Genomic DNA, 24,742 nt, shown 5'->3' with positions numbered 1-24,742 from the left:
GTTTTGGCAGGCCTGATAATAATGATAGCCACAGACAGTGATAATTAAGTTTTATAAGGGATTTGAGATGCTTTCATTCCATCACATTTTTGACATGTTGTGTATATAGTAATTATGAGAGAAACTCCAAAACAAGCACTATTCCAAGTAATACCTAGGTATTCCATTCCAGTAACTCACTTGAGACTTTACGTGGCTCAGGATAAGATTTAATTAGGTTCCCGTTCTAGAAGATAGATTTACAAAATATGTAAAATCTGTAAGGTACTCTAGCAATAATTGTAAGTAGTGCAAAGCTGTTTATTTTTTTTTTTAATTTTTTTCTGTTAGGTTTCTCAAGGAAATGCAATTTAGGTGGTTTCTTTCTCTGTCCATCTGCCTTGTATTGGGGACACTAAATTCTGCCACTTACTGTCAAAGGTGCTGAAAGATCACAGACTATTAACACCAGCTTTCTGAGCTGTATGTGGAACTTAATAATATATTTTTGTGACCTACATTATTTGTAGCTTTTCACCAGTCATGCATATTATGAAGAAAGAAAAAGGAAGAAAATTCATTTACTTTTGTTTAATTTTTTTTTTCATTGTATAGATTGCAAAAGGAGAATTCATGCCAGCAGCAGCCTGAAGAAACAAATTTCAGTACTACCACAAGGTGCTTGAATGAGGGTGCATTTGGGCAGTTAAAGCAAACGTCTCAGTCAGAATCTTCAAATCAAGAAGAGGATAACTCTGGGCCACAGACACCTTTGCTTGAAGGCAGCTGTGAAGGGAATATTCATCTAGAACTCTTGTGCAACCCAGCATGTGGTAATAACAAAAATACAAACAGTATGGCATGGTTTGACAGCATAGAAGAGAGCAGCATTGATGCTGAAGAAAATTCTCAGGGGAAGTCTCCAGTGCCCAAGATACCTCCAAATAGCTCAGCTTCAAAAACTTCAGGTTCTGAAGAAAGATCTGCTTCAATACCAAGGAAGCAAAATGGCGTAAGAGAGTCACTAGCAGCTGTGGATATGCATGCTTCTCTGAAACAAAAGGACAAAGTTTCCAAATTAAGGAGGAAAAGGGCTGAAGAGCACAACTGTTCTTCGGAAGATAATATTGCAGACCCAGCACCAAGTGTTAGTGTGCAGGATTCAGTTATTAGACAACACGCTTCTAGAAGCTGGCAGAGGCTGCACAGGGAGAAGTCATATGGATTCTTTACAAGTACACAGGACCCCGAGGCAAAGGCCCTTCCTTCAGTATTACCTGCCTCTGGCCTGCCAGATCTCTCAAGTGATGCAGATTCTGTGCTAGAAGAGAACAGCGTACCAGTAGCAGCAAAAAGTACAGCAGTTTCCGTAAGAAAAAGAAGTAAAGATCAAGTAGTGAAGGAAACAAAGGTAGTAAGTTCCCATGAGCAAGAAAGTGAAAGTCCCCCCGCTGCTAAACTAGCTAAATTTTCTTTCAGACCAAGGACAAAGTTTGGTCATTCTTCAGAGAAGACAAATGAAGAATTTTCTCTTTTTCCGTGTGAAACTGTTTTTAAGCCAGGAGAGCAGCTCCAGGGAGAGCAGCTTCCAGGAGAATGCTGCCTACCTCAGAAAAGCAAGATGACATTGGCTCACTTAGGAAAAAGTAGTTTGGAAAAAGGATCGATTGATAATAAAGAGGAAGAAGAGCAGCAGAATCAGGCCTTAGGGAAAGAAATTAGAGAAAGTGTAACAATGCACTCTGATGTCAGTTTTGATGCTGTGTCACCTCCACCCACTGAGAAGAAGAGGATGGGAGAGGAGAAACTTGGTGGTCCAAGCACTGGGAATGTGCGCTCCAGCACATTAGCTAAGCTGTCAAAATTCTCCTTTGTATCACGTCCTGAGGCAAAATCAGAAACTTCACCTGCCATTAAGAATGACATCAGCAAGGAAAGCCACAGCCCATTGCTGAAGGTGCACGTGACCAATCCTAGCAAAAGGAAGAGTTTTGCATTGGGAAATTCTAGCAAAGCCAGCATGGTCACAAAAACATCTCTCTTCTCCATAGCAGAGCTGGATGATGCTGCATTAGATTTTGATTGGGATAAAGAGGTTAGGAAAAATCCAAGCATGTAACATGTATATCCTGCCAATTACTTAACATGCAGTTCTTCTGAATCTTTACCCTTCTATCACTTATATCCATGGTTTTCAAAGCATTTTATAGAATCATCCTGGACCCGTGAACATACTTTCCTTAAGGTCCGTATACTTTACATAAGCAAGGACTTGGCTTTTAGTTTAGAAAACTCTTCCCAAGACTGTTGATCTCAGTTCAGTGTTTTGGTTGAACTGATGAACCCTAGAGACTTGTGTAGCTATGTTTGTGTGTCCAGAGTGAGTGATCTTGCAGAAGAACCGTCTTAATTGACTTTATTTCATGTAACAGGTAGAACTACACATTATTCAGCTTGTCCTTCCAAGTGACTGTGCCACTTTATAAAAATGATGGTGCTCAAGCTATGTCATTGTATGTTGTTCATATATATGTGCTATTTGTCTCAGAATAGTTACCAATATTGTGATTCATCATGCTATGGTGTTTCTGTATTATCAATATCATGACAATTTTGCTGCTTCTCTGATTTCTGTTCTCCTTGTCACACGGCTGATCTTGAAAACATGGATTAAGAGCTTTTTGTTTCTGTTTTTTAATTTCAGTTTTAAATACACTGGTTCAGGTATCTGTGTCTGTATTCTGGGTCATTTTATCAAAACCCGACTCTGTAATAAACACACAGTTCTCCACTGCAGAGACAACAATTTTCAGGTGATTGAATGGGAGTTGTCAGTAACCAGGGTAACTTTAATGCAGGCATTAAGCCCTGGCAGATAAACTACACTTCAAACCTAGCAGCACAGTGAAGAGGTTCTCTAGTGTAGCTTGGTTGTGAGTCAGATAATGTTTACTTGGATATTTTAATTATTATTAGAGTTTTACTGCATCTGATATGTTATTTGTCTTTGTAGCATGCTGCATGTTGTGTCATTCATTTGCCTAATGGGAAATTAATCTACTAATGCATTACATGTTTACAGAGAAAGGTAAGTCTTCATTTTCTTCTAGTGACTTGCCTGGTATGATTCTTCTGTGTTTGAATTCTCCACAGAATATTCTTGTTATTAGCAGCAAGGTAAACAGAGAATAGTGGTTGCCTACAGCACAGTAAATCCCTTGGGAGACTTGTGAGCAGAAAGATCTGCTTGTCTCTTGATTTGCTTAGAAATAGCTCCTTTGAAACCGAGTTAAAATGCTGCAGAATTTCAGAGAATTTAGGGTGTGTGAGGCCCAAGTACTTTGGAGTGGTACAGTGAAATCATAAGAACACTAAGGATAGTACGGTTCTGAGTTTGACAAAATGACAGAAACATTGCTGTCCAGACTGATTGTGTGGTAGTTCCCCCACTGGAAACATGCCATTGACCAAAACAAGTAGAATTTATCCACCTCCCTCTCAAAGCACAGAGCCACCCTATCATGTTCCTTCTCACACCTGTGCCAAGGTGAGGTTGACATGCACCTATGACCTGCTGCCTGTGAAAATCAGAGAGTCCTACAGGGTGCTGTGTCTGCACTGAAGGAAGGGTCAAGAATTCTGGACCTCTGAATATTTGTGATAATCTTCCTACTTGAATTTTTTGCATCAGCCGCGTGCATGGTGGTCTCATTTGCAGTCAGAAATCCCTTTTTCTAGCTCTTTGTTTTGATGGATGTTACTGGCTGGCCAGTGCAAAGCCAGAACATAGTAAACAGTCTTTACTAGCCAAGCTTCCAACCCTCAAAACATTGTTTTTTATTAGGACAAGTTTGATAATGCCCTGGAGACTTTCCAGACTTTCTGGAAAGAGCATGATTGTGTTGCTATCTGCCACTTAGATAGATTTTAGGCAGCTAAATCCAAACATAGACTGTAGAATTCAGGTAGAGTGAATTTGTTGTTTTTGGTAGTGTCTTAGTGGTGATTATTTTTTGCAAGATAATATGCTAGCTAGTGTATCAGTAAAACAGAAAGTTTTCAGACTCCCCTGATTAAAAGTAGTCAGTGTACTACTTTGTGAAATGGAACAGTGATTCTTTAGTGAGCAGAGGTTTTTGAGATTTTAGGCTTCTTCTCTGTTTTGTGTAACATGAGAAATGGAACAAAAGCCTGAAAGAATCAAAGAAGGAGACTGAAAAATACAGTCGCTCTGAGGTCACTCTGCCTAGAAGGCCACTTGGGCCTTGTTTCCCATTTAGAAGCACAGAAAAGGAGGCACAGGGACATCAGGGACATTCCACTGAGCTTGCAGAAAGGCACATCTTTTCTGTACTATCAGTGGAAAAGTACTGTTGCCTTTCCAAACTGTCTGCAAACAAGTCCTACTCACCCACATGTGAGGGGTAACCAAAGAATAAATATGGAAAAGCAGATGCTGAAATTGTTCTTTACCAGACCAGTTGAAATACTACTGTTGTGGTATTGCTTCTGATTCACAGCATGAATTCAAAGCATCCAGGAAAAATGAGGAGCTCACAGTAATAAGAAAATGATAACTGCTGCTGATTTACTCTCTCCCTCACTGTTGCCATTGCTACAGAACCCATTTATCAGTGCTTTGTCAGGGAACATTGCTAACTTCTTTCCCTTTTTAAACCAGCTTCCCCCACAAATAATCACAAGTTTTCATGTTTTTTGAGTGCTACAATAGCTCAATAATTGGAGAATTTAAAGCACTGACTATGGCAGTGACAGTCTGCTGGGCTAACCTACAGATGAATTTTCTTTTTGAGTACTTTGTGCAGTCAAGGGGCAGATGAGTCACTTCCTGTCAGCCTGTCTTCCTGGCCACACACTGAGCCATTATCTGTTTTAACGCTTGCCTCTGAGTCTATGGTCTATCAAATCAATTATTATTGAATACACTAGTTTTTTATTAGGCTGTGTTCGTGGGAGGTGAATATATATGTTGCTGTCTTAAAATGCAGTTGAACCAAACTTCAGAAGCCACTGGTTCTAGCAGTGTGTTGGTCAGGCCCTCATCTGTTAGATATTCAGGGGCCAGACTCCATTGCCTTGGCTGAAACCAGATTTCATCAAGTCATTGTGGGAGGAAATCACGTCCCATAGTAGTGTTCTGAGCAGCCCATGCAGACATGCTGATGAGTCAAAAGGGAGGTGGGAAGCAAAAAAACACCAACAATTTAATTATGTATTAGTTATACTTTTGTGTTAAAATGTTTCATAATTTTTTTAATCCTATTGCATGCATGGTACTTTTACTGAGAAAGGCGTAACCCTGGCTAAACCAGGACTGGACTTGAGATCCACACCCCTCTGTACTGGGAGCTTAGGTGTGATATTTTAGGCCATCATGAGATAGCTCTGCTTAGTGCCTGAATTGTTTCTCAATTGCCAGTACTTGGGAAGGGGAAGCTCTAAGTAATTGTTCTCTGTGATTACATACTACACTGGTTGATATACAGATCTCTCTCATGGCCTGTCTCCTCACTTCTTCATAGCTGGAAGGCCCTGCTGAAAGAGGCTTCCTAAGGAGTCTTTCTTTCTACTTCCCACTTAGAGAAACAGGCTATCACCTGTGCCTCAGGCTTGTTTTCTGGGTTAGATGCTACTGACCACAGTGTTCGTAACATGAAGACAAACTACAAAGCTGTTCCTGGTTATACAGCCACAAGTTATTTCCAGATCTCTTCTGGGGTTTTTTTACCTGTTTGTTTGGGGTTTTTTTTAATTATTTTTTTTTTAATATCTTTTTAGTATTTCACCTCAATTCATCTCTTCATTTATTGGTTACCTCACTTGCAGAGGAGTCTCAGGATGCAGCAATCTAATGTTTATCTCCTGTTCTTTGAAGCATCACTGCAAAACTGACATTTATGACAGTGTAATCCAGAGACATTTATGCAAAACTTCCCCACAATGAAAAGGCACTAAGACAGAAAGCAGCTGATTTTATATCCAGTTTTCTTCTAATATTTTTGACTTCTCTAATTTAAACACCTACATTATTAAGTTACACTTAATCAGCTCTGATCCTTCAGGATCACCTGAAATTCTTTACAGAGGCAGCAGAATATGTGTTTATTTGGTACCTTTCAGGATCTGGCAGTACTTAGGAGGACAAAGTTGTGTTATAATCCAGTTTTGCAGCAGGCCACTGTTAGACCTTATCAGACATGGCCTGTGACTGCTGCCACCAGTTTCTTGCCCTCCCCTAGAGATGCCTCCTCACATCCTTCCCTTCCTCCCAGACCCTTGTTGCTGCCTTTCTCCAAAACTCGGGACTCTAGTCACTGCCTGATCCTGCAATGTCAGTGCAGCTCCCTCCAAGGCTCCCCTGGGAGGTATTGCCCATCCTATTTAAGGCATTTCTGGGGTGGATACCTAGTTCTTAAGTTTGTAAAACAACCCAGAATATGAATCACTTGCTGTGTAAACATCTTGCAAAAACAGCCTTCAGTTCTTTCCAGCAGTATGAAAGTTTTAAACATGCCACAAAAAATGTGGCAGAAGTTGAACTGAAAAAGGAGTGTGTGCCATGTGGCTGAGCTGCTCTGCTAAGGTGTTCTTACACTGACCTCCAGCCAGTCTTACTCCTCTTCACATGCTGCTTTTCATTCTAAATAGCTGGCAAGCAGAAGAAAACCCTATGTGCCTGAGTTTGCTTCTTGTTCATGTTATTCTTAAGTGGCCTGAATGTTGTGATTCTTATTGGATACATAGGTTAATGGGTTAAATATCATAATGTGATGTGCACCAGGATTACAAAATCAAGTGAGCTAAAGCCAAAGACAAGGTAAAGTCAAACTGAACTGAAACTTCTGATTAGTGGATTCCATGCGAACAGATGTCCCAAGTGAGGATATATAATATCCCATTCTAGACAGAATGTATTTATTGATGGGAAGATGAGGTAGATAGGGTGTTAAGTGTTCTGTATTTCATGTGAATGAGGCAATAGCTTCATTAATAATGAATAATAATTATGTCATCTCCCTTAGGTATCTGGTGTGCCTTTGCTTATCAATACTTTTCTTCCTGTTAGACAGAAGAGTATTAGTAGTTCCAAGGAATAACATTGTCCTTTGCTTAATAAGGAGCACAGCTATTTTAGAAAAGAGTGAAAATATGTTTCTTGTCAAGTTTGCCTATTCTGAGCCAATATGTGCAATTACAATTGTGCACATAACATTTCTATGTGTATCATTGTGTAACTACACGCACAACAATATATGCATAACAAGGGCATATTGTTTAAAAATGTAGAGTTATTGTACAAATAAGACGTATTGTTGCAATGCAGCTTAGGAAGAGATGTCCTTTAGAGCAGTGACTTTTCAATCAGTAACATTTCCTAACTTGAACTTAATAGTCATGAGAGAGTTACCATATGCAAAAAGACAAGGAAAGATGTCGTGACAATCCCCAACAGAAAAGCTCATACAAGCAATACCTACATGACCATGATTGCTCATGTTGGCACCTTTTGAATAGCAGGTAGCAAGTTCCAAATCATCCTGTTACTGCTGTCAACATTATTCTAACTCCATTCTCCTGGCAACTGAAAGCAGGGGTGAAGAACAGTGGGAGCTGCAAGTTCCCTGATGTAGTCATCTTCTGTGTTCAGCAGCATCCTTATGTTGCTTATCTTCATTGCCAAATCCTAGGTGAGTGCACCACATTTTTTCCAGAAATGTGACTTGTCTTTCTCAGAAGGGTTTTCTTTCTCCATTCAAGGCACCTACTCACCACAAGCTACTGTTCATCTGTCAGAACAAAACATCACAGGGAAGAAAAATAACACTTCTGTAGCTTCAACATGAGAGGCAGTCAGCAACTTGAGCAGCTGCACCTGCAGCTCTGCTTCTAGTCCATCTCAGTGGTCTGGAAACACAGCTCTACTAGAAGGAATCATGCAGCTTTCACCAGCTTCACTCCTACTCAGCACTACCAGTAGGACAGCAGCTTTATTCCCACTTTCATGGCAATGTGGAGGTGTAAAAATGTCTTCAAATGCAAAGGTCTGTATGCTTTACAGCCATGGTTTTTAAGAGGTTCTTTTGGATCACAGATTGACTTCAGAAATTTTTGTAGTCAGAGGTAGAATAAATTTCCCCTAAACTTTCGCCTTAATTTTCCTGCAGCAAGTTAACTTTTTTTGGTAAAAAATAGTTTTTACAGTGTCTGACTTATTGTTTCTGAATATTTATGTCTGACGTCTCTGCTATACTCTATAGGTAGTGATTAACAGCATCACTGAAAGATCTTTTCCTTGTTTAAATAAATAGCAATACCTGAGACAAAATTATTTTAAATGCACCATAAAATGTTGGGAAGATTGAAATCTTTTAAGTAACTAGTGGGTAATTCCGGTTTTTGCCAGAATCAGAAGGAATATTTCCAGTGACCTCAGTGGGATAATTCTAATGTCCTTCACAAGATTCAGCTCAGCAGCATGTACTTATGGGTTCACTATCCAGCTATCAATATTCAGAACTAAGTACTTTTCTAATATTTTGAAAGGAACCTTTTCTTCAAGAAAATGAACTGAAAATATACTGTTCTCTCAATAAACATAGAGAAAATAGAAAGTTTTTTTTTCTATATTAGCAATTAAATAAATGTGAATTAAATTGTTAAAAAGTTGAAAGTTAAAGTTCCATCTCTAATCACCTCTCAGTGGTGTCACTGAAATGATGATATAATCTAATATAATCGTTAGGTTTGGAATTACCTTACTCTGTTAAGTGCTATCTTGATTTAATCAGCTGTTCCTGTAATTACATTATTGCTCTCCCATTAGTGTTTTATCAGCCTTATTGAGAGCTGTATGCCTCCACTTTTAACCTTTTTTTTATAGGATACAGTTGATGTGCAGAGCACAGGTTAGTTCGAATTTATGGCAGCTTTACTGTGAAACTAGTGTGTTAGCTACAAGAAAACAGGAAGAAAAGTTGTACAATCCATTTTCAGACACCATTCAGAATCCATTCAGAAAATTCTTTTATATATTGAAATTCTGCCTTTTAAAGTTAAGGATCCTGAGCCTTCTTTAAAGGTGATGACAGTGAAACCTGAGCAATACCTTGGACAAACCCTGTTCCTGATGTCTGTCCTCTGCCTGTTGTTTGGCTGGTTTTTAAACAGGTGCATGTGAAATACCCATGTGATTGTGTTGTGTGGCACGGTGAGCCATCTTCAAACGGCAAACTCTGAAATGAAACCCTTTAGTGCCGTTTACATACATGACAGTAAGAACATTTTTTTGCATAAAAATAAGGGAAATTCTCGACCATGTAACAGTTACATAAGGTGTATAAAGGATGAATTTGCACTGGTTTGTGCTGTGTTTTTATGAGTGCTGGCTTCCTGGTTTACATTGTTTGTGCTTAATAAGGCAGACTCTAACATGTATAAACACAGTCACATAACATGAATGCACATGAATTAGGAATCTGTGAAAAAACTGAGTGATAGGGATATATGTTCCCACTAAACACTTGCATACACTAAACTATGCATTTGCAAGTTCTGAAACAAGACTTAAAAAAGAAACCTTTTCTCTCTCTGTTAGAGGAATGTCAGATTTTTCTCCAATATATCAGCTACCACAGACATGTGCTCCAATAAGCAGTGGCATAACTTTATTTTTTTTGAATACAACAATCCCTGAAGTTAATTGTTTGTATGACAATGAATAATCAGGGAGAAGGAAAAGTGATTTTCTGAAAGTTGCCGTAGAACCAGCAGAGGGAGCTCCAAAATTTCAATTATTCTTTTGTAGCGGGAAATGTCCTTGGAGCTGACCTGTGAAAAATACTCGTTGGTCACTGAACACGGTGGCTGTCTGCACTTCTTCATCCCTGGTCCCGGGAATCACAACAGCAAAATGATAGCCATGTTTCCTTGGGAAGGAATACTCTCCTGACATGCTAAAATGTAATTTGAGAGATTTCTGAGTACCACTGTTTCTTGGAAGAAATAATCATAGTGTAGTTGTATGAATCTCAGCTTATCAAAGGATACTCTTTCTTAATAAGAAACCTCTTTCTTAATATATTACGCGTCAGCACTGCCCTTGTTACCTGAAACCATTGCACTTAACAGTAAGCCATGATGAAGAGACAGACTTTGACCTTAAATACTCTTTTCCAAACTAAGACATAGGATATTTAAACAGAGTGCCCTGGCCTGGGTCACACCATGTTTCCTTATTTTTAGAATTGGTTCCAATATTATGAGTGCACTGAAGGAACATGGAGCGTGGAGTCAGGTATGGAGTGCTTTCTTATGCTGCATCACAAGAAGAGTGGCCAGCAGGTGGAGGGAGGTGATTCTCCCTCCTCTCTTCCACTCTGGTGAGACCGCACCTGCAGTGCGGCATCCAGCTCTGGAGCCCCCAGCTTACAAAGGTTGTGGGACTGTTTGGAGCAGGTCCAGGGGAGGCCACAAAGATGATCAGAGGACTGAAGCACCTGTCCTATGAAGACAAGCTGAGAGAGTTTGGGTTGTTCAGCCTGGAGAAGATAGGGCTCTGGACAGACCTTAGAGCACCTCCCAGTACCTAAAGAGAAGCTGCAGGGGAGCTGGAGAGGGACTTGATAGAAGGATAGCAGTGAGAGGACAAAGGAGAATGGCTTCAAACTGAAAGAGGATAGATTTAAATTAGATATTAAGAAAAATATCTTCACTGTGAGGGTGGTGAGCACAAATTTTCCAGAGAAGTTGTGGGTGACCCTTCCATGGAAGTGGCCAAGTCTAAACTGGATGAAGCTTTAAGGAACCTGATCTTGAAGATAATCACTGCCCATGGCAGAGGGGTTGGAACTAGATGACATTTAAGGTATTTAAGGTATTTCCCAATCCAAACCATTCTATGGCTCTATAATCAGGCCAAAAATCCTAATATACCTCAGCAGTTCTACCTGGCATGGATTTACACAGACCTGAACATTTGGGCATTACACCCTCCTCAGCTATGGGCAAGAAACTGTTCTGACCAAGGAGGAATGTTACTTGAAATTATTTTACTGTAAAAATCTCAGACTCAAAAATCTCAGAAAACCCACATGGTTACAGAATGAGCTGGTCAGGTATTCTCCATATCTCTGCTAATGTAGTTATGAACTGCTTCTATGCTTAATTTTTTTTTTTCAGGAAAAGGAACTGGAGAAACAATAAATACCCGCTCAGCACAATGTATTATCACTGAGAGCTGCACAGCCTAAAGCTCCTTGTCAGCACTGTCCAAAGCAAGGATGGCTTTGGTACCTCTCATCCTTTCCTCAATAACATGCTTATGCATTAACATCAGCATTAAGCTGATTAACATGAGCTTAATTGGTAGCAATCCAGGTTTGAATGCTCTTCAAAACTCTTTCTCCTTGAATATTATGGTGGAATGCTTTTCCTCTCTCTGGGAAGAAAAAAAAAAAAATAGAAAAGAAGTTACTCTCTTTTTCTGATAGCAGCCCCCAAAAGTTTCTGAGTCGTTATCAAACAGCTTTGACCAGTTCTAAAGTACAAGATCTTTAGAGGGGTGTTGCCAACTTTTCTGTAACATATGTCTTCGCCAACTTCTTTCAAGTTAACAATAGCAACATACTTTCTGTACCTGGTAACATTTGTATTTTTCTCCTGGTTTCTGTTGAAGTAACTACAACTCTGGAGCTTTTTTCCCCTGGCCCGTGAATGTTTTGGCTAAAGAGACTGTTACTGAACCCTAATGCATCCCTGCCTTTCGAATGCTTGTTTGGTGGGTGATTAGAACTCCACAGAATTCAGCCAGTTTGCTCCCTACCGCACTTATCTAACACACCCAGAAGTGATGACAGTCAGCTCATCAGTGAGACTTGGCTGGGACCTCTGGGATCTGGGGACAGAATTATCAAGGCTTTTGCCTTGCACTAATATGAGGTGTAAATTGAAACTCCAGCAGCTGCATTGTATCTGTAATACAATCCTGATTGCTTTTAACTTCAGTTAAAAAGTTTTCAACAGTTTCTTAATCAGTGGGCCTTCACTGCTTTGCTCGGAGTTCCTCCCAACAGGCACATCTCCCCTGCTGCTGAGCCTGCCTCTCAGGCTGTGCTGGGAACCAGCTGTGCCTGTTGCTTTGGGTGCTCAGGAGTGGCCCAAGCAGGAGCAGGGCCCGGGGAGCCTGCCTGTATCTGACACTTCAGCACAGATTCCAGACATTAAGGGGAGGTTCAGGTTGGACATCCGAAATAACCTCTTCACTGAAAGGGTGGTTAAGCACTGAAATGGGCTGCCCGGGGAAGCAGCAGTCACTACCACTGGAAGAGTTCAAGGAATGACTGTATGTGACAGTGCCATGGTCTAGCTGATATGGTGGTATTCGGTCAAAGGTTGGACTTGATGATCTTGGAGGTCCTTTCCAGCCTTAGTGGCTCTGTCATTCTGTGTCAATCCAGGTGCAAGCCTGAAGACCCTGGAGATCTGCCAACCAGCAGATGCCTGAGCAAAGCTTGTGCAGGTGTTTCCAGCACAGAGTTCAGCCATCAGTGGCCATAGAGAGACTGTGGCAATGCATCACTGAAGGGCTTAAAGGCAAATTAAACAAGCATTAGCCTGTCTTGGGAGAGCACAGTGCACCACTGGGATCACTCCAGAGATTCCCTTCCCCTGCTGAGTGAGAAAACACACGTATCAGAGGTGCCTACAGATACAGAGGTATTCCAGTATAGAGAAACCTTTGGGTATTGTATCCTGTTGTACCATGTATTTGCCAGCTGTGTATCTTATGCAAAGGCACACAAGCTGTAGATTATAAACAGTTCATTCACTGAACTGTTCCCATTCTGAGTCAATGAACTCTGTTTCTACTCACTGTTCAGGACTCAAGATAGCATGGTTTCCTTTGAAAGTGACTCTTGTGACTGAGTTAGGGTGCTTTATTCTAAGCATATTCTTCATATATCAAAGTTAAAATTCTGTTTCCAACTGGCTTTGTTATTAGAAGTTCATGAGTGATGGACACATTAACTTCAGGTGTCTAACAAATTTTAAAATATTAATTATATGAATTAATTAATTATAGGAAGCACCTTATCTAGTTTATTAAGAAATTTCAGGTATTTAATATAAACATCACATTTACAAACATGTTTAAAAAAATCCAGATATAATCTTTATTTTTAGTCTTAACACTCTGAACTTGTATCAGGGAATCTACATAAGAACAATTACTTCATGAGCTCACGGTGCCGCAGGTTGATATTGCTGGTAGACTCTCAGTCAAATTTGATTTTACTTTTTCATCCAAACTGCCACTGTTGGAGCCTCTTAAATGTTCTGTTTGAGATGTCTAAACCAGACAAGCAATACAAGTTATATCTGGTTCCTATTACTGCCACAGAACCACCACCCTCCCTAAACTGAGACTGTTCATGATGCCAAAAAGCTTTATTGGGTCATGGTGTCAGTTTAAATTGTACAGGAGATGAGCATTACATGTTTATTAAATTTAACTGTCTGTTTCTGGATCTGGAATGTCTATTTGCTAGGAGAGTGCAGAAACAGAGACACTGGGTTTTAAATTAATTAAAACCAGTATGCTGAAATTCATGCAGAAAATGAAGTGGCAGTCAGAATTACAGTATTTATTGTATCATCTCAATTATAAGATGCCTTGGGTTGCAATGCAAGATGTAACCAAAAGTATTTATTCTATTATCAGCTGTTAAACTCAGATGGGGTGGTGTTCTTTATCTCTTCCACAACCCATCCTCCCTCCAGTGGGTTATCTTCTGTTAATGGGTCATTGAGTCTCTCTGCATGACTGATAAAATTACGTCATCCCGTTGTGAGATGCTCTACCTGGGGGGAGAAGCCAAGAATTCCTACCTAGATATAATCTGAGACTTGGAACACCACAGGCAGCCTTTCTCCACTGGATTCCCAGAGGAAAGACAGGTCCCATCTACACCACCAATGGAACTTCAGAAGAAAACTACACCCTTCTACAGGAGCATTGCTTCAGCAGAGCCACATCTGTCACTGCCGGACAACTGCAGCTACCATTTATTGGACTGCTACCAATACCTTGACCAACAGGGTATCAGGTTGTATTCTGACTCTTTTTTTTTTTTTTTTTTATACTACTGCATTTTTATTTTAATTTTCCTAGTAAAGAACTGTTATTCCTACTCCCATATCTTTGCCCAAGAGCCCCTGGAATTCAAGATTATATTAATTTGGAGAGAGAGGAGGGTTACATTTTTTCAGTTTCAAGAGAGGTTCCTGCCTTCCTTAGCAGACACCTGTCTTTTCAAACCAAGACATAAGACCAAGCAGAAGCTGAAGAAAGAACTGATAGAATTTCAGAACTGATATTCTGCAGGTATATAGACAGCTTATTCTGGCTGCAATTTGGAAAAACTGACTATATAAATAATAAAGTAATGTGAAAGAATATTTCTGAGGTGCATGCAACATGAATTTGCAGGTGTTACTTAGGTACTTTCAGCTATGTCTAAATTATAAGACATGAGAGCACTTTCTATGTCCTGGGTCTAGGAATATGCCCCAAAGGCATCCCATCTTTGTCCTGTTTAGATGCTAACATGCACTGTCCCTTTTTATTAGTCCATATGCTTTATTCCCTGGGAAAAATCTAGATGCACCCCTGGAAGGCAGCACTACAAGCTTCTTTTAGGAATTCAACTATGAAATCCCATGAAACATAGGGATTAGAGCACTCCCTCATGAAGTGAGATCTTGATTAATAATACTCCTTCTTAAGATTATTCTTATACAGTCCCTGACATGTTCACCATCATTTTTTGCTTTTGGGGGAAGTAAATTTGACACTTAACTGTGTCAAACAGCCTTTCTGCCCCAATATGGCTGAAGCCTGATGAGAGAATTGAGGGGAAAGTGACTCTGCTAGGAACTTTCTCATTCATGATATTGTAAGAGGAGGTCACAGGAAGCCTGTTTCCTTCACTGCAGCTCATTATATCTTGGGATGTGAAAACTTTATGCTTTCTCTGTTGCCTCAGGTTGCAAAATGCTCTAGTGATGAGGCTGGTAATATGGGGTGAGAATAGAGGAGAGCTTTTGAGAAATAGACTGGAAAGGAAAAGTAACTCAAACCCAGCTAAGTTTAGTTTTAAAAGCTTGATGGAATCACTAAGAATAGCAGTTAATATGTTCTTCCTGCTTGAAAGAGATTTATTTTCTGGTACTAAATATTGTGTATGGGTTTATTTTTAGACAGCATTACGCAGTTTTACTCAGACAATAAGTTCTGGGGCGTTGATGACAAAAATGATTGGAATAAAAATAGATGGTTTTCCTCTATATTATTTCAGCTTCTTGGAACTGGATGTTTCTTAAGGAACTTAAGGTTTGAAAATAAACCTGCCAAAATGAAAAGGCCAGCAGACAGCATCTCTCTTCCATGTGAGCTGATAATTTGTCCAGTGTGGACTCTCCATTGTTTTCTTCCAAAGTATTTTCTACTCTGTGTAGTCTTCCCGGACTTGTAATCAAACAGAAGCTGCTGATATATCAGCATCTGATACCAACTTCCTTAAAGGATTCTTGCCACCTATTGTCACACTCTTTCTGTATAATCCTTATTTTTATTAGCAATCTCTAGTGTGCAAGTAGGTACCCTTTTCTTTTGGTGCCTACAAAACAGAAAGGGAATTCTTGATAGGAAATAAATCAAATTTAGCTGTTGCTGTTTAATATGAATACCAGCAATTTACCCCCTGCACATGACAACAACAACAACATCTACCATTGAACTGGCAGTATCTGTTTGCCTCTTCTGGCTTTTCAAAAATAACCAGTGTAGGCCTCAGTTGATCTGTTAGGAGTTTGCACAGCTGTCATTCCCAGCAGAACTTGAAAATAAGGCATCCTCCCCATGCTATAGACTCTCTGAAGAATACCCAGAGTTTTTTGGGGGCAGCAAAGTAGAATACAATCGTACATACAGGGACCTGGATTCAAGATCAGGTTGGATGGGACTTTTAGCAACCTGATCTAGTGGAAGGTCTATGGCAGGGTGCTTGGAACTAGATCTTTAAATTCCCTTTCAACCCAAAAAGTCCTATGATTCCATGGATTTAAAAGTCAGTCCATCAATTAGCATTCAGGATCTCTCGGGCAGATCAGACTCCTGTGCTACCCCACCCACAGATTTGATTGAGCACAGCAAAATACCTACCAAAGCCAGATGTAATAGAAATGGCTGTGCAACAAAATAGAACTTTCTGAACCATGCCTGCATGTTGGAAATAGAACATGGGAACAGGAGGTTAGGGAAAAAGCACCTGTTTGGGAACAGCAGCCTTTTGTTCCTTGGGGCTTTCTCGCTGCCGGGCTGTGGTGCTCCAAGCTGCAGTCTGCCTAAGCAGCTGCTGGCAGCTGCAGCCACCAGCTGTATCCAAGGGGATCCCAGGAATGGACCCAGCTCAGCAGCCGTGAAAACAGCACCCTGAAGACATGAAGCAATTGTTGGTCTGCATGCCAGGGAGAATCAGTACTAGGGGGGAAAATGCACTTTTCTCTTCTGACTCACTTTATATAGCCTGTTCTCACTATTTGAGCTCATTCTTCTGTGATTGTCAAGGTGATAGTTTTAATAGTTCTATATTTCTTTTGCATTTGATACTTAGAGAGAGAGAGAGGAAGGAAAAAAGGATGAAACTCCTAGAATTAATGAACATTAACCCCTAACCTTAAGCAGTGGTATGACCCTTCTGTAAGTCTATCCTCTGTAACTGTACCCAAGAAATAAATATTAGTCTTTAACAGCTGTCCTGGAGATTACATCCCGATTACTACTCATCTTGAACAGAGCAAATTAAATAAAGTTAAATGAAGTTATCAGAAATGATCTTATATTCAAAGAACCAGTGTCACTAAAAAAATATTATCAATTCAGCAGTCTATTGTAATTATTAAAATGGAATGTGGTCTGTTTAGTAGTGTATTGATTTAAGCCACTCTTTCTTAATTTGTAGCAGCAGTTCATCTGCTGTCAGTGGGTTAGACCTGTTGGTATCATTACATCTTGGACAATATCTACAGTATAGCAGTGAATAGTGTTAATGACCAAAATTTATCACACAGACTTTTCAGTGTTTAAACCCAACATTTGAAGGGAGGGCTTGTACTTGTGGGAATAAATGATGAAAAGTAACAAGAAGCTAGAAAGCATAAGACACCTCTTTTTCTTGTCTAGAAAAGAGAAAAAAAGTGACTTTTCATGTTCCTTTCTGTGTAGGTTGATGCTGGGGGAGAGGGGGGAGTTCTCAGGAAAGGGACTGTGAGATGTGGTGGCATTCTTCCTTTGTTCCTCCTTCCTGCCTTTGCTCTCCCACCTTTAATTCCTTCTCAGTGACCCCATTTTTCACTTTTCACATAATTTTTCACTTTCTTTAGTGCTGCCCTCGTAACCTCAATCTATGATTCCATGCTTTTATGACTCTTATTTTTACATAGCTCTTTTCACCCTGGATCTGTCCCCTGAAAGCACCCACCTGTGCCTATCCCCCAAAGAAAACTCTTTCCCTTCTTATCTCTTCCACCGTGTGTTTGTATCCATTCTGTATTGATAGAATGCATATATGTGTGTGTGTGTATATGCTGGATCTCGGATGATGAACATACTGGTTTCTTTAAAGTCCCTGTGAAGCTGAGCGTACCCAGGCTTGCCAATGAGCTGTGCCAGGTGTGTCACACACCAGCCTGGTTAGGCAGTCACCGAGCTAAATGGTGCTGCTTTGAGCAGAGCAGCTGATACACTGGGCAGCTGAAGCCAGCGGCCTTGCCTGTCTGCAGACAAAAGGCTGGAAGAAAAAAGGACAAAGGTGGTAAAAACTGTCAAAAGACCCCGCTGGGGAAAGCATTTAAATGCGTTTTGTGGTTGGTAAAGAAGAAATCTCCTTCCGCTGTGTGCTTCATCCTGTTCTACCATGGCTGTTTAAAACGGCACCCTGCCTGACCTGACACACTTCTGACGTGCTCCAAGCTCTCATCCCAAAATGTTCATCTTGCAGGGCACCTACAGCTAAACCAGGCATTTGAGGCACTGCCTAATTACATTTACTGATACGGTTTTAGGTGTGAACTCATCACAACTGTGTCAGCTCTCCTGCACGACTGCCATGAGTAATAGTGTTTGGCATAATATTTTTAAGGCTTTGTTCCTGCAGCGATGTTATTGAGAATGCCCTTTTATATTTTTAAACAGTAATTTACTGATTCCCTGTTGATTTGGTAGAGAGAAAAAGGAGGATCAGGGTTATGGTGGGAGAAGCTTTGTATGTATGAATTCCTATGTTCAAAAAAAAGAGGAAAAGCAGCAGGAGAAATCCCATTGGTAATACAATCTTTAAATCCTGCTTGTGTTTTTTCCCAGTTGTGGGGTGAGCAGTACTGGCTTCCATGCATTTGAGCTTCTTGTGTAAAGAGGAAAGAAAGCTCTTCACCCTTGGTATCACATGTAAAGTGAAATGTCCAGTTTATTGCTGGAAATGTGGTGGGTTTCAGTGTTTGTGGTAGGTGTACCAAGGGAAAGCCAAGAAAAGTAACTGCTTCCGGCAGAGGGAGCTCAAAAATCTCGGCTTATTTTTCCCTTTTTTTTTTCTTTTTTTTTTTTTTTCTTTTTTTTTTCCCTTTTGTGTATGAGGGTGACAGATGGTGCTTTTCTCTGAAATAGATGATCTTTGGTAGAATCCTATTTGTTAACATATAAATCCTTTGACGATTTTCATTCCCTTCTGTTAGGAATTCCTCTCTTTCTCTCTTAACAATCCTTAACGCTAAAATTGTATCAGAATTTGTCACTGCATAAGGATATTTTTTAGACTGTCCTAATATTCTAAAACAATTTTTATATATTTAAGTTAATTGCAAGTTAAATTTTAAGGCAGAATTTGGCATATTTTTTTTGCATACAATTTATTTAAAGTATTTCTGTTCAGCTTCTCTAGAAAAAAAATAAATTAAATTATAGCAATTATTTATGTGCATTTTCCTAAATTTCCATGTGAAACTTCTTCCAGGTCAGCAAATGAGCAAAGCTTATTCCATTATATAAATTCCATTTCATGTGTTTCATCTTCTGGTTAGTCAAGTCAGCTAGTCCCAGATGAAGAACATTATATAAATTTAAACTCTCTTCCTCATTGTTCAAATTCATTGAACAATGGCTGCAGATCTTGATGTCACTTTCTTGCTTCTGGTACTGTTTAGCTACCAATCTAACAGGTATTCATCTAATTTTTGGGGTGTGGAAGGTGCTATTCATATGCTATTGCCCTGACAAATATTCTCAAGTAAATGTGTTTGTTTCAGTTAACATGAAAAAAAAAAAAAATCACTACCTTCTTCACAGCACATAAACCTTTGTCTCTGTGGAGAAACAGATCCCAGCCTTCACTGGCCCAGTGACAGAAATGCCAGGTAAATGAAGTGTGGACAGAAAATCATGCTTAGCTTTCCCTTTTGGCTTAATTTTAATTTTCTTAAATTTCCCAAGGCTTTCAAGCATCAGGAACTTGTGAAAAGCCATGTCTGCTGCCCTCAACTTTTATTGCAATGAAGACAGAAGACATATGGCATTTTGCTCCTGGTTATGTCATACCACTAAAATATCCAGTCTGATGGGGCTTCTTCTTTTTCTTGGGTGAGACATGATGGGAGCAAGCTCCCAAGGACTGGCTGTGCAGTCCTTCATCAGCTGCTCTCTGTGCACAAGGGCACACAGACAGTTGTGGGGGCGATGAATATCCTTCTGAAGCAGTGTGGCAGTGCCCTTGATGTACCTCCTTCTGCCAAAGAATTAATGTCATGATGCACTCCTTCACGGCTCCACTCATGCTGAGGCAGACCCAGATGCAGGAGAGTGTGTCAGCGTTCATTTTGTAGACAAGGAGGCTGTAAATGTTTGATTTGGCTGTTTGGTTTCTGCACACTGTGCTCTACAAAGAAAAAAAAAAAAAAAAAAAAAAAGAGATCTGGAAGCCATTTGTGCAATTTGGAGCTGCCCATCACCAGCTCCTGATTGTGTGGTGACTGTGTTGGGCCCAAATATCAGAAAGCAGGATCTGCCTCCAACAATCTGTTTTGTTCCTCTCTTCCCCTACCCTTTTTGATTTGCTTCCAAGAGCTTCCTCTGGAGTCGGGATGATGGCTGGGCACCTTAGATGTCTCAAAAGCAAGCCACTAATTTAGGTGTAAATTCAGTGCTCTAGGCTTATTTTTCAAGATGTTTACTGATGCCTGGGCATGCAAATATTGAAACATTATTTGTCACACTGCAAAGAATAATTGCTAAACAGTTAGGTTCTGATTTTTTGTGCATTTTAAATGTGTTAAAGTTGTGTCACAAACTATTTCTTTTAAATATGGTGCTTTCCAAAGTCAGTTTGTCTTAAAGAGAATGGAGAAGCGAAACTTCCATTTGATACCTTCAGCTCAAAGCCTGCTCGTGTCCCAGCTCCTCTCCCTCTGACGTGGTCCCAGGCAAAGCTGGGAGATCAGATTAATTCCTGGAAGTCCTTTTGCTCTCAAACCACAGCTGGATTCCCTCTTCAAGTGCTTTTCAGTGGGGATAATTTCAGGAATTGGCTCCTCAAATTCATTCTGTCATATGTCATGCCTGCCCAAAGGAATATTCTTTCTTAAAAATCAAGATGTTCTTAAGATAATTTTTCTCTATAACTTTTCCCTCTCTCCTGCTTCCACCATCAAGTCAGTCCAAGATCAGTGTTAAAAAGGTAAATTTTTGTTATGTTAGGCATCTGTTTTCTCTTGTTGAAAAGACGACTTTTTCTTCTGTTTAGAGCTTTTTGCCTAGTTTTCACCTGATTTGCAGCTGTGTAACCTCCAGTACTGCAATTTTCCAGCTCACTGTGTCTCCAACAAGCCTGCCCTCTGAGAATGGGATTTGAGGGAGAAACACATAGAAGAGATCCTGCTTTTGATCTGGCTCCTCTTCTCTTACATTTCCACGGCCTGCCCTCAGCCTGTGACAAACACAGTACAGACAGAGTAGGATCCCGTGTCTCCAAATGCCACCACGCCTCTGTAGGCAGCCCTGGCCTGCTCTCCAACCCCAAGCACCTACAGATGGAGTATTTTCTGATTTATTTTACTTTCTTGTTTCCATTTTTCTTTCCCCATGCATACCCTATTACACTGGAAACATGTAATTTAAAAAGCTTTCAGCAACCCACAAACCATTGCACTAATGCACATCAGGCCTTTCAGTGGAGAAGCTCCTGCCCTTCCTGAGGGAATATGGGCTGTGCCTGTGGCATCAGCACTGGTATCATCGAATCCTAATTGAATTGTACACTTCTTTTTGTAACAGAACTCAAAAGATAGATTCAAAACTGAACTGACCCTTAATAAATGCAATTAGGCACATAGTTTTTCTATTATTGTTCTCACTAGTTTTAAGCACTATGTCTAAGAAGCCCACAGATTCATAGATGTTGAGGTTTTCAAAATGAGCACATCAATAGCCAGGAAGCTGAGGCCATTTTCTTGGTGTCAAAGCTCTTCTTAAATTCAGCAAGCTTTGAGTCCAGTCAGCAATTTGTGTGTTAGCAGTAACGCCGGGAGAATGACAGAATTGTGTTTTATCCATACTTATTTCTGGTCTAGAGAAATATGGAAAACTGAAAGTTCAGAAATATTTCAGTTTTTCTGCTTGGTTTCTATATAACTTTCTAAAGCTTATAGGAATATGCAAAATGGTGATAAAAAAACAAAAACAAACCAACCATATGTACAGCTTTGATGTATTTTTCCAACAGGCAGCATCACATATCACAGAGAGGGAAGATGTCCCTTGTGAAACACGGCTGGGTTTAGCAAAACCAGCTGGGGATGCACCTGTAATACCCCTGGAAGGAACTGGTGAATGGGGGGATGTCTCTGCTGGAGCTGATAATTATGACAAATCTACGTTGTTACAAATATCCCAGGATCCCCAGTGGGGACTGTTCACCAGAATTATCCCATTTACTTCTTCCAGTTCATTCTCATTTCCAAACCCCCTCACAGACCAGGCAGCCATGTTTATTAGTTCTGTTTTCTGACACAGGTTCCTCTGGTCGTTTGGCGTGGCTGATGTGTGATACTCTAAGAATCGTTCATGGCTCGATGTTTCCAAATGAAAGGATTCCTTTATCTATTTATGAGTGAGATGTGAAGCACTGCTGTTTTTTCAGGCAAGGTCTGAGGACCCACTAGGGTAAGCAACTAAAACTGATAAAGCATGAGAGAGCCCCAGAGAGCCTTTTAAAAGGCTTCAGAAGTCCATAGAACACCCAGAGGCTATGTCTCCATACTAGAAAGTAGAACAGGACCAGGACACTGGTCTGCAATTGTGTGTCTTGTTTAATTGTTACAGTGCTCCATGGCACAGATTTGGTCCATGCCAGCTAGCAATACTGCTGGAAACAAAAAGGATTGGATGCCCCAGACCTTTCCTAATGGGTTTTTCAGATATGACCGTCATGTCTGGAGGCAAAAGGGAGCAGTTTAGATTTGTGTACGTGTGCCAGGCCATGCAATATTGCTTCAGGTTATGGAAAAGTGTCTAGCCTCTTTTATTTACTACAGCAGATGTAGCCTTGGAGTTTTACTCTTATTGCTGCCCCTGATTTTACAGAATAGCATCAGTGTGGGGCTCTGAATATCTGTCATGCTGTTATTAGGCTGCTGGCAACTTTTAATGCTAGGTTAGATGCATTTGAAAAATATACAGTCCCAGCCATGCCTGTGCTGTGGACTTAGCTCACTGATAGTCTTAAAACAGTCACTTTATTTTTATTTTTCTGCATTATTCTCTTTATTACAAGCCTCCTTGTAACTGCAAATTCCTTGGTAGCACTCTGCTGTAATTCAGTCAGGCTGGTAAAGAGACTCCCTGTGTAGGAACAGCAAGTCTGCAGACAACAGAGCCGCCTCCACCATTTGTTCCAGACAGACCTGCCAGGAATTGGTCGGTTTGTCCTTGCTCAGTAGGTTTACCAAAAATCAGGGAAATCTGTTAAAGAGTTTTTATTAATAAAACAGTCGTAAAACATTGTTAACTACTCACTTATCTAGTAGTGAAGAAAAAATACCTCTGCTAACTAAGGTGCTGCAGAGAGAAGGGTGCTCACATCAGAGGCTCCCTGGGTTACAATATGGAAATTTCAGGTTTGTGAAACATGTCTGCGTTTAACGCTCAGCATTATTTTCCCTTCAGGACCTTAAAGGGAAGTTTTTTAGAAACCATTATACCAAATAAAATGTTATTGTGACTAACATTTTATTTTATGACTCAAGAGAGGCAAAGATGATAGATTTTTGAAATATACAAGCAGGGCATGAATCACTCAACCCCTGTTGCCTGGTGGTTTCCTCCCTGGGAGAGAGATGTGTGAGTAGCACTCTGGCAGAGCATTCTCCACCTCCTGCAATGTCCCTGCATTCAGGACTGCCGGTCACATGGGTATGTCCCTTGTTGGACCCCTCAGCAATGATAAAAGAGGTTTCAGAGGGAGGTTTTCAGCCTTGCCCAGCCACCCTCCTTGGCACACATCCCTTCCTCCTGGGGAAGGGCAGCCAACTGGATCCCCAACAAAGGCACCACTTCCAAAGTGGTTTATAGCAGTGCCAAAGAGAAGGACAGCTTTTCCCAGACATACTGGGAGAAACTGAAGAAAACAAAGGTCAAAATTTCTGTACCCCTTCTTTTTTCTTGTAACTGCTTGCAGGTATGCAGGGACAGAATGAATTGTGTGTCAGTGAGTTGAACAAAGCCATTACAGAAGGAGTAGATGCTGCAGAAAAATGTAAAACTGTGAGAAGGGAAATTGTTGCAAGAGGTCAACAAGATGTCCCAAGGTGGTAGCGAGAGGTCTCAGTGCAAGCGCTTGCTCCAACAGGCAGAGACAGAGGCTGACGTGTTGTGGGAGGACCCCAAAATGGATCTGCTCAGGCCAGGAGAGAGTCCTGCTGCCCCAGGAAGCAAATGAACTGGAAATACTCCTCTGGAGAGAAGCAGATGAGAGCCTCAGAAGTTCACAAACAGTGGACTGGAAGTGGGGCTCCATCAGATGCTGAACGTGCCCAAGAGCAACACAGAGAAAGGCTCATGGGGTGGGATAAGGACAGGGACAGATCACTCACCAGATACCCTCACAGGCAAAACAGAGCAGCTTTGGTGTACAGCTGACACCCACACAGGGTCAACCCACCACAGAAATATAATTGCTCTTGTGATTTGAAGAAACTGTACACCACAAATAAAAAACCTGATGTGCAGGAAAAAAATCAAACTTCTACCTGATATTTTTTGGTATTCATTTGAAATGGTATAATGACCATCTGCTTCCCAGAAGCTGTAAAAAAGTTTTCTGTGGACGTATTTTTATTGCAATGAATGTCAATATGTTGTCTTTCCTGTTATCATGGCCTTGGACTCTATTATCTGTTACTACTGCAAACTGATTTGTTCCTAATAATAGAAAGTAGGTCATAAATGAATGTCCTAATTTTCTCTGAACTGGGGACCAAAAAAGTGGAGCAGATTTAAAAATACTCATGAGGTTTATATCCTACAGGGAAAGATGGTGATCTTTTTTTGGGCCAAAGCTACCTTAAAATGTTTGTGAGCATGTGAAATTTTTCACCGCTACTAATAAATGGCTAAGAATCTTGTTTTCCCTTGTTTAAA

The 24,742-nt window shown here is 40.4% G+C and overlaps 1 protein-coding gene across 2 annotated transcripts in view; it reads left to right on the top strand.

Moving 5' to 3' along the window:
- Positions 1–24,344, top strand: part of MCM9 (minichromosome maintenance 9 homologous recombination repair factor) — a 70,682-nt gene extending 46,338 nt beyond the window's left edge. The window contains exons 12-15 of one of the 2 annotated variants that reach the window (XR_015283138.1): positions 595–2,224; positions 2,993–3,067; positions 22,118–22,267; positions 23,781–24,344. Coding sequence is in view for 1 of the 2 variants with exons in the window: in XM_086876881.1 (XP_086733007.1) it covers positions 595–2,098 (1,504 nt within the window). In the remaining variant the exon portion in view is untranslated. Of the gene's footprint in view, positions 1–594; positions 2,707–2,992; positions 3,068–22,117; positions 22,268–23,780 lie in introns of those variants that run through there. The other variant, XM_086876881.1, reaches the window with a different exon arrangement.
- The last annotated feature ends 398 nt before the right edge of the window (positions 24,345–24,742 follow it).

Source organism: Cyanistes caeruleus, chromosome 2 (genome assembly GCF_971803275.1).
Source record: "Cyanistes caeruleus chromosome 2, bCyaCae1.hap1.1, whole genome shotgun sequence".
Lineage (NCBI taxonomy): Eukaryota > Metazoa > Chordata > Aves > Passeriformes > Paridae > Cyanistes > Cyanistes caeruleus.
The sequence above is the reverse complement of the archived record's forward strand: the minus strand, read 5'-3'. Positions and strand labels throughout refer to the sequence as shown.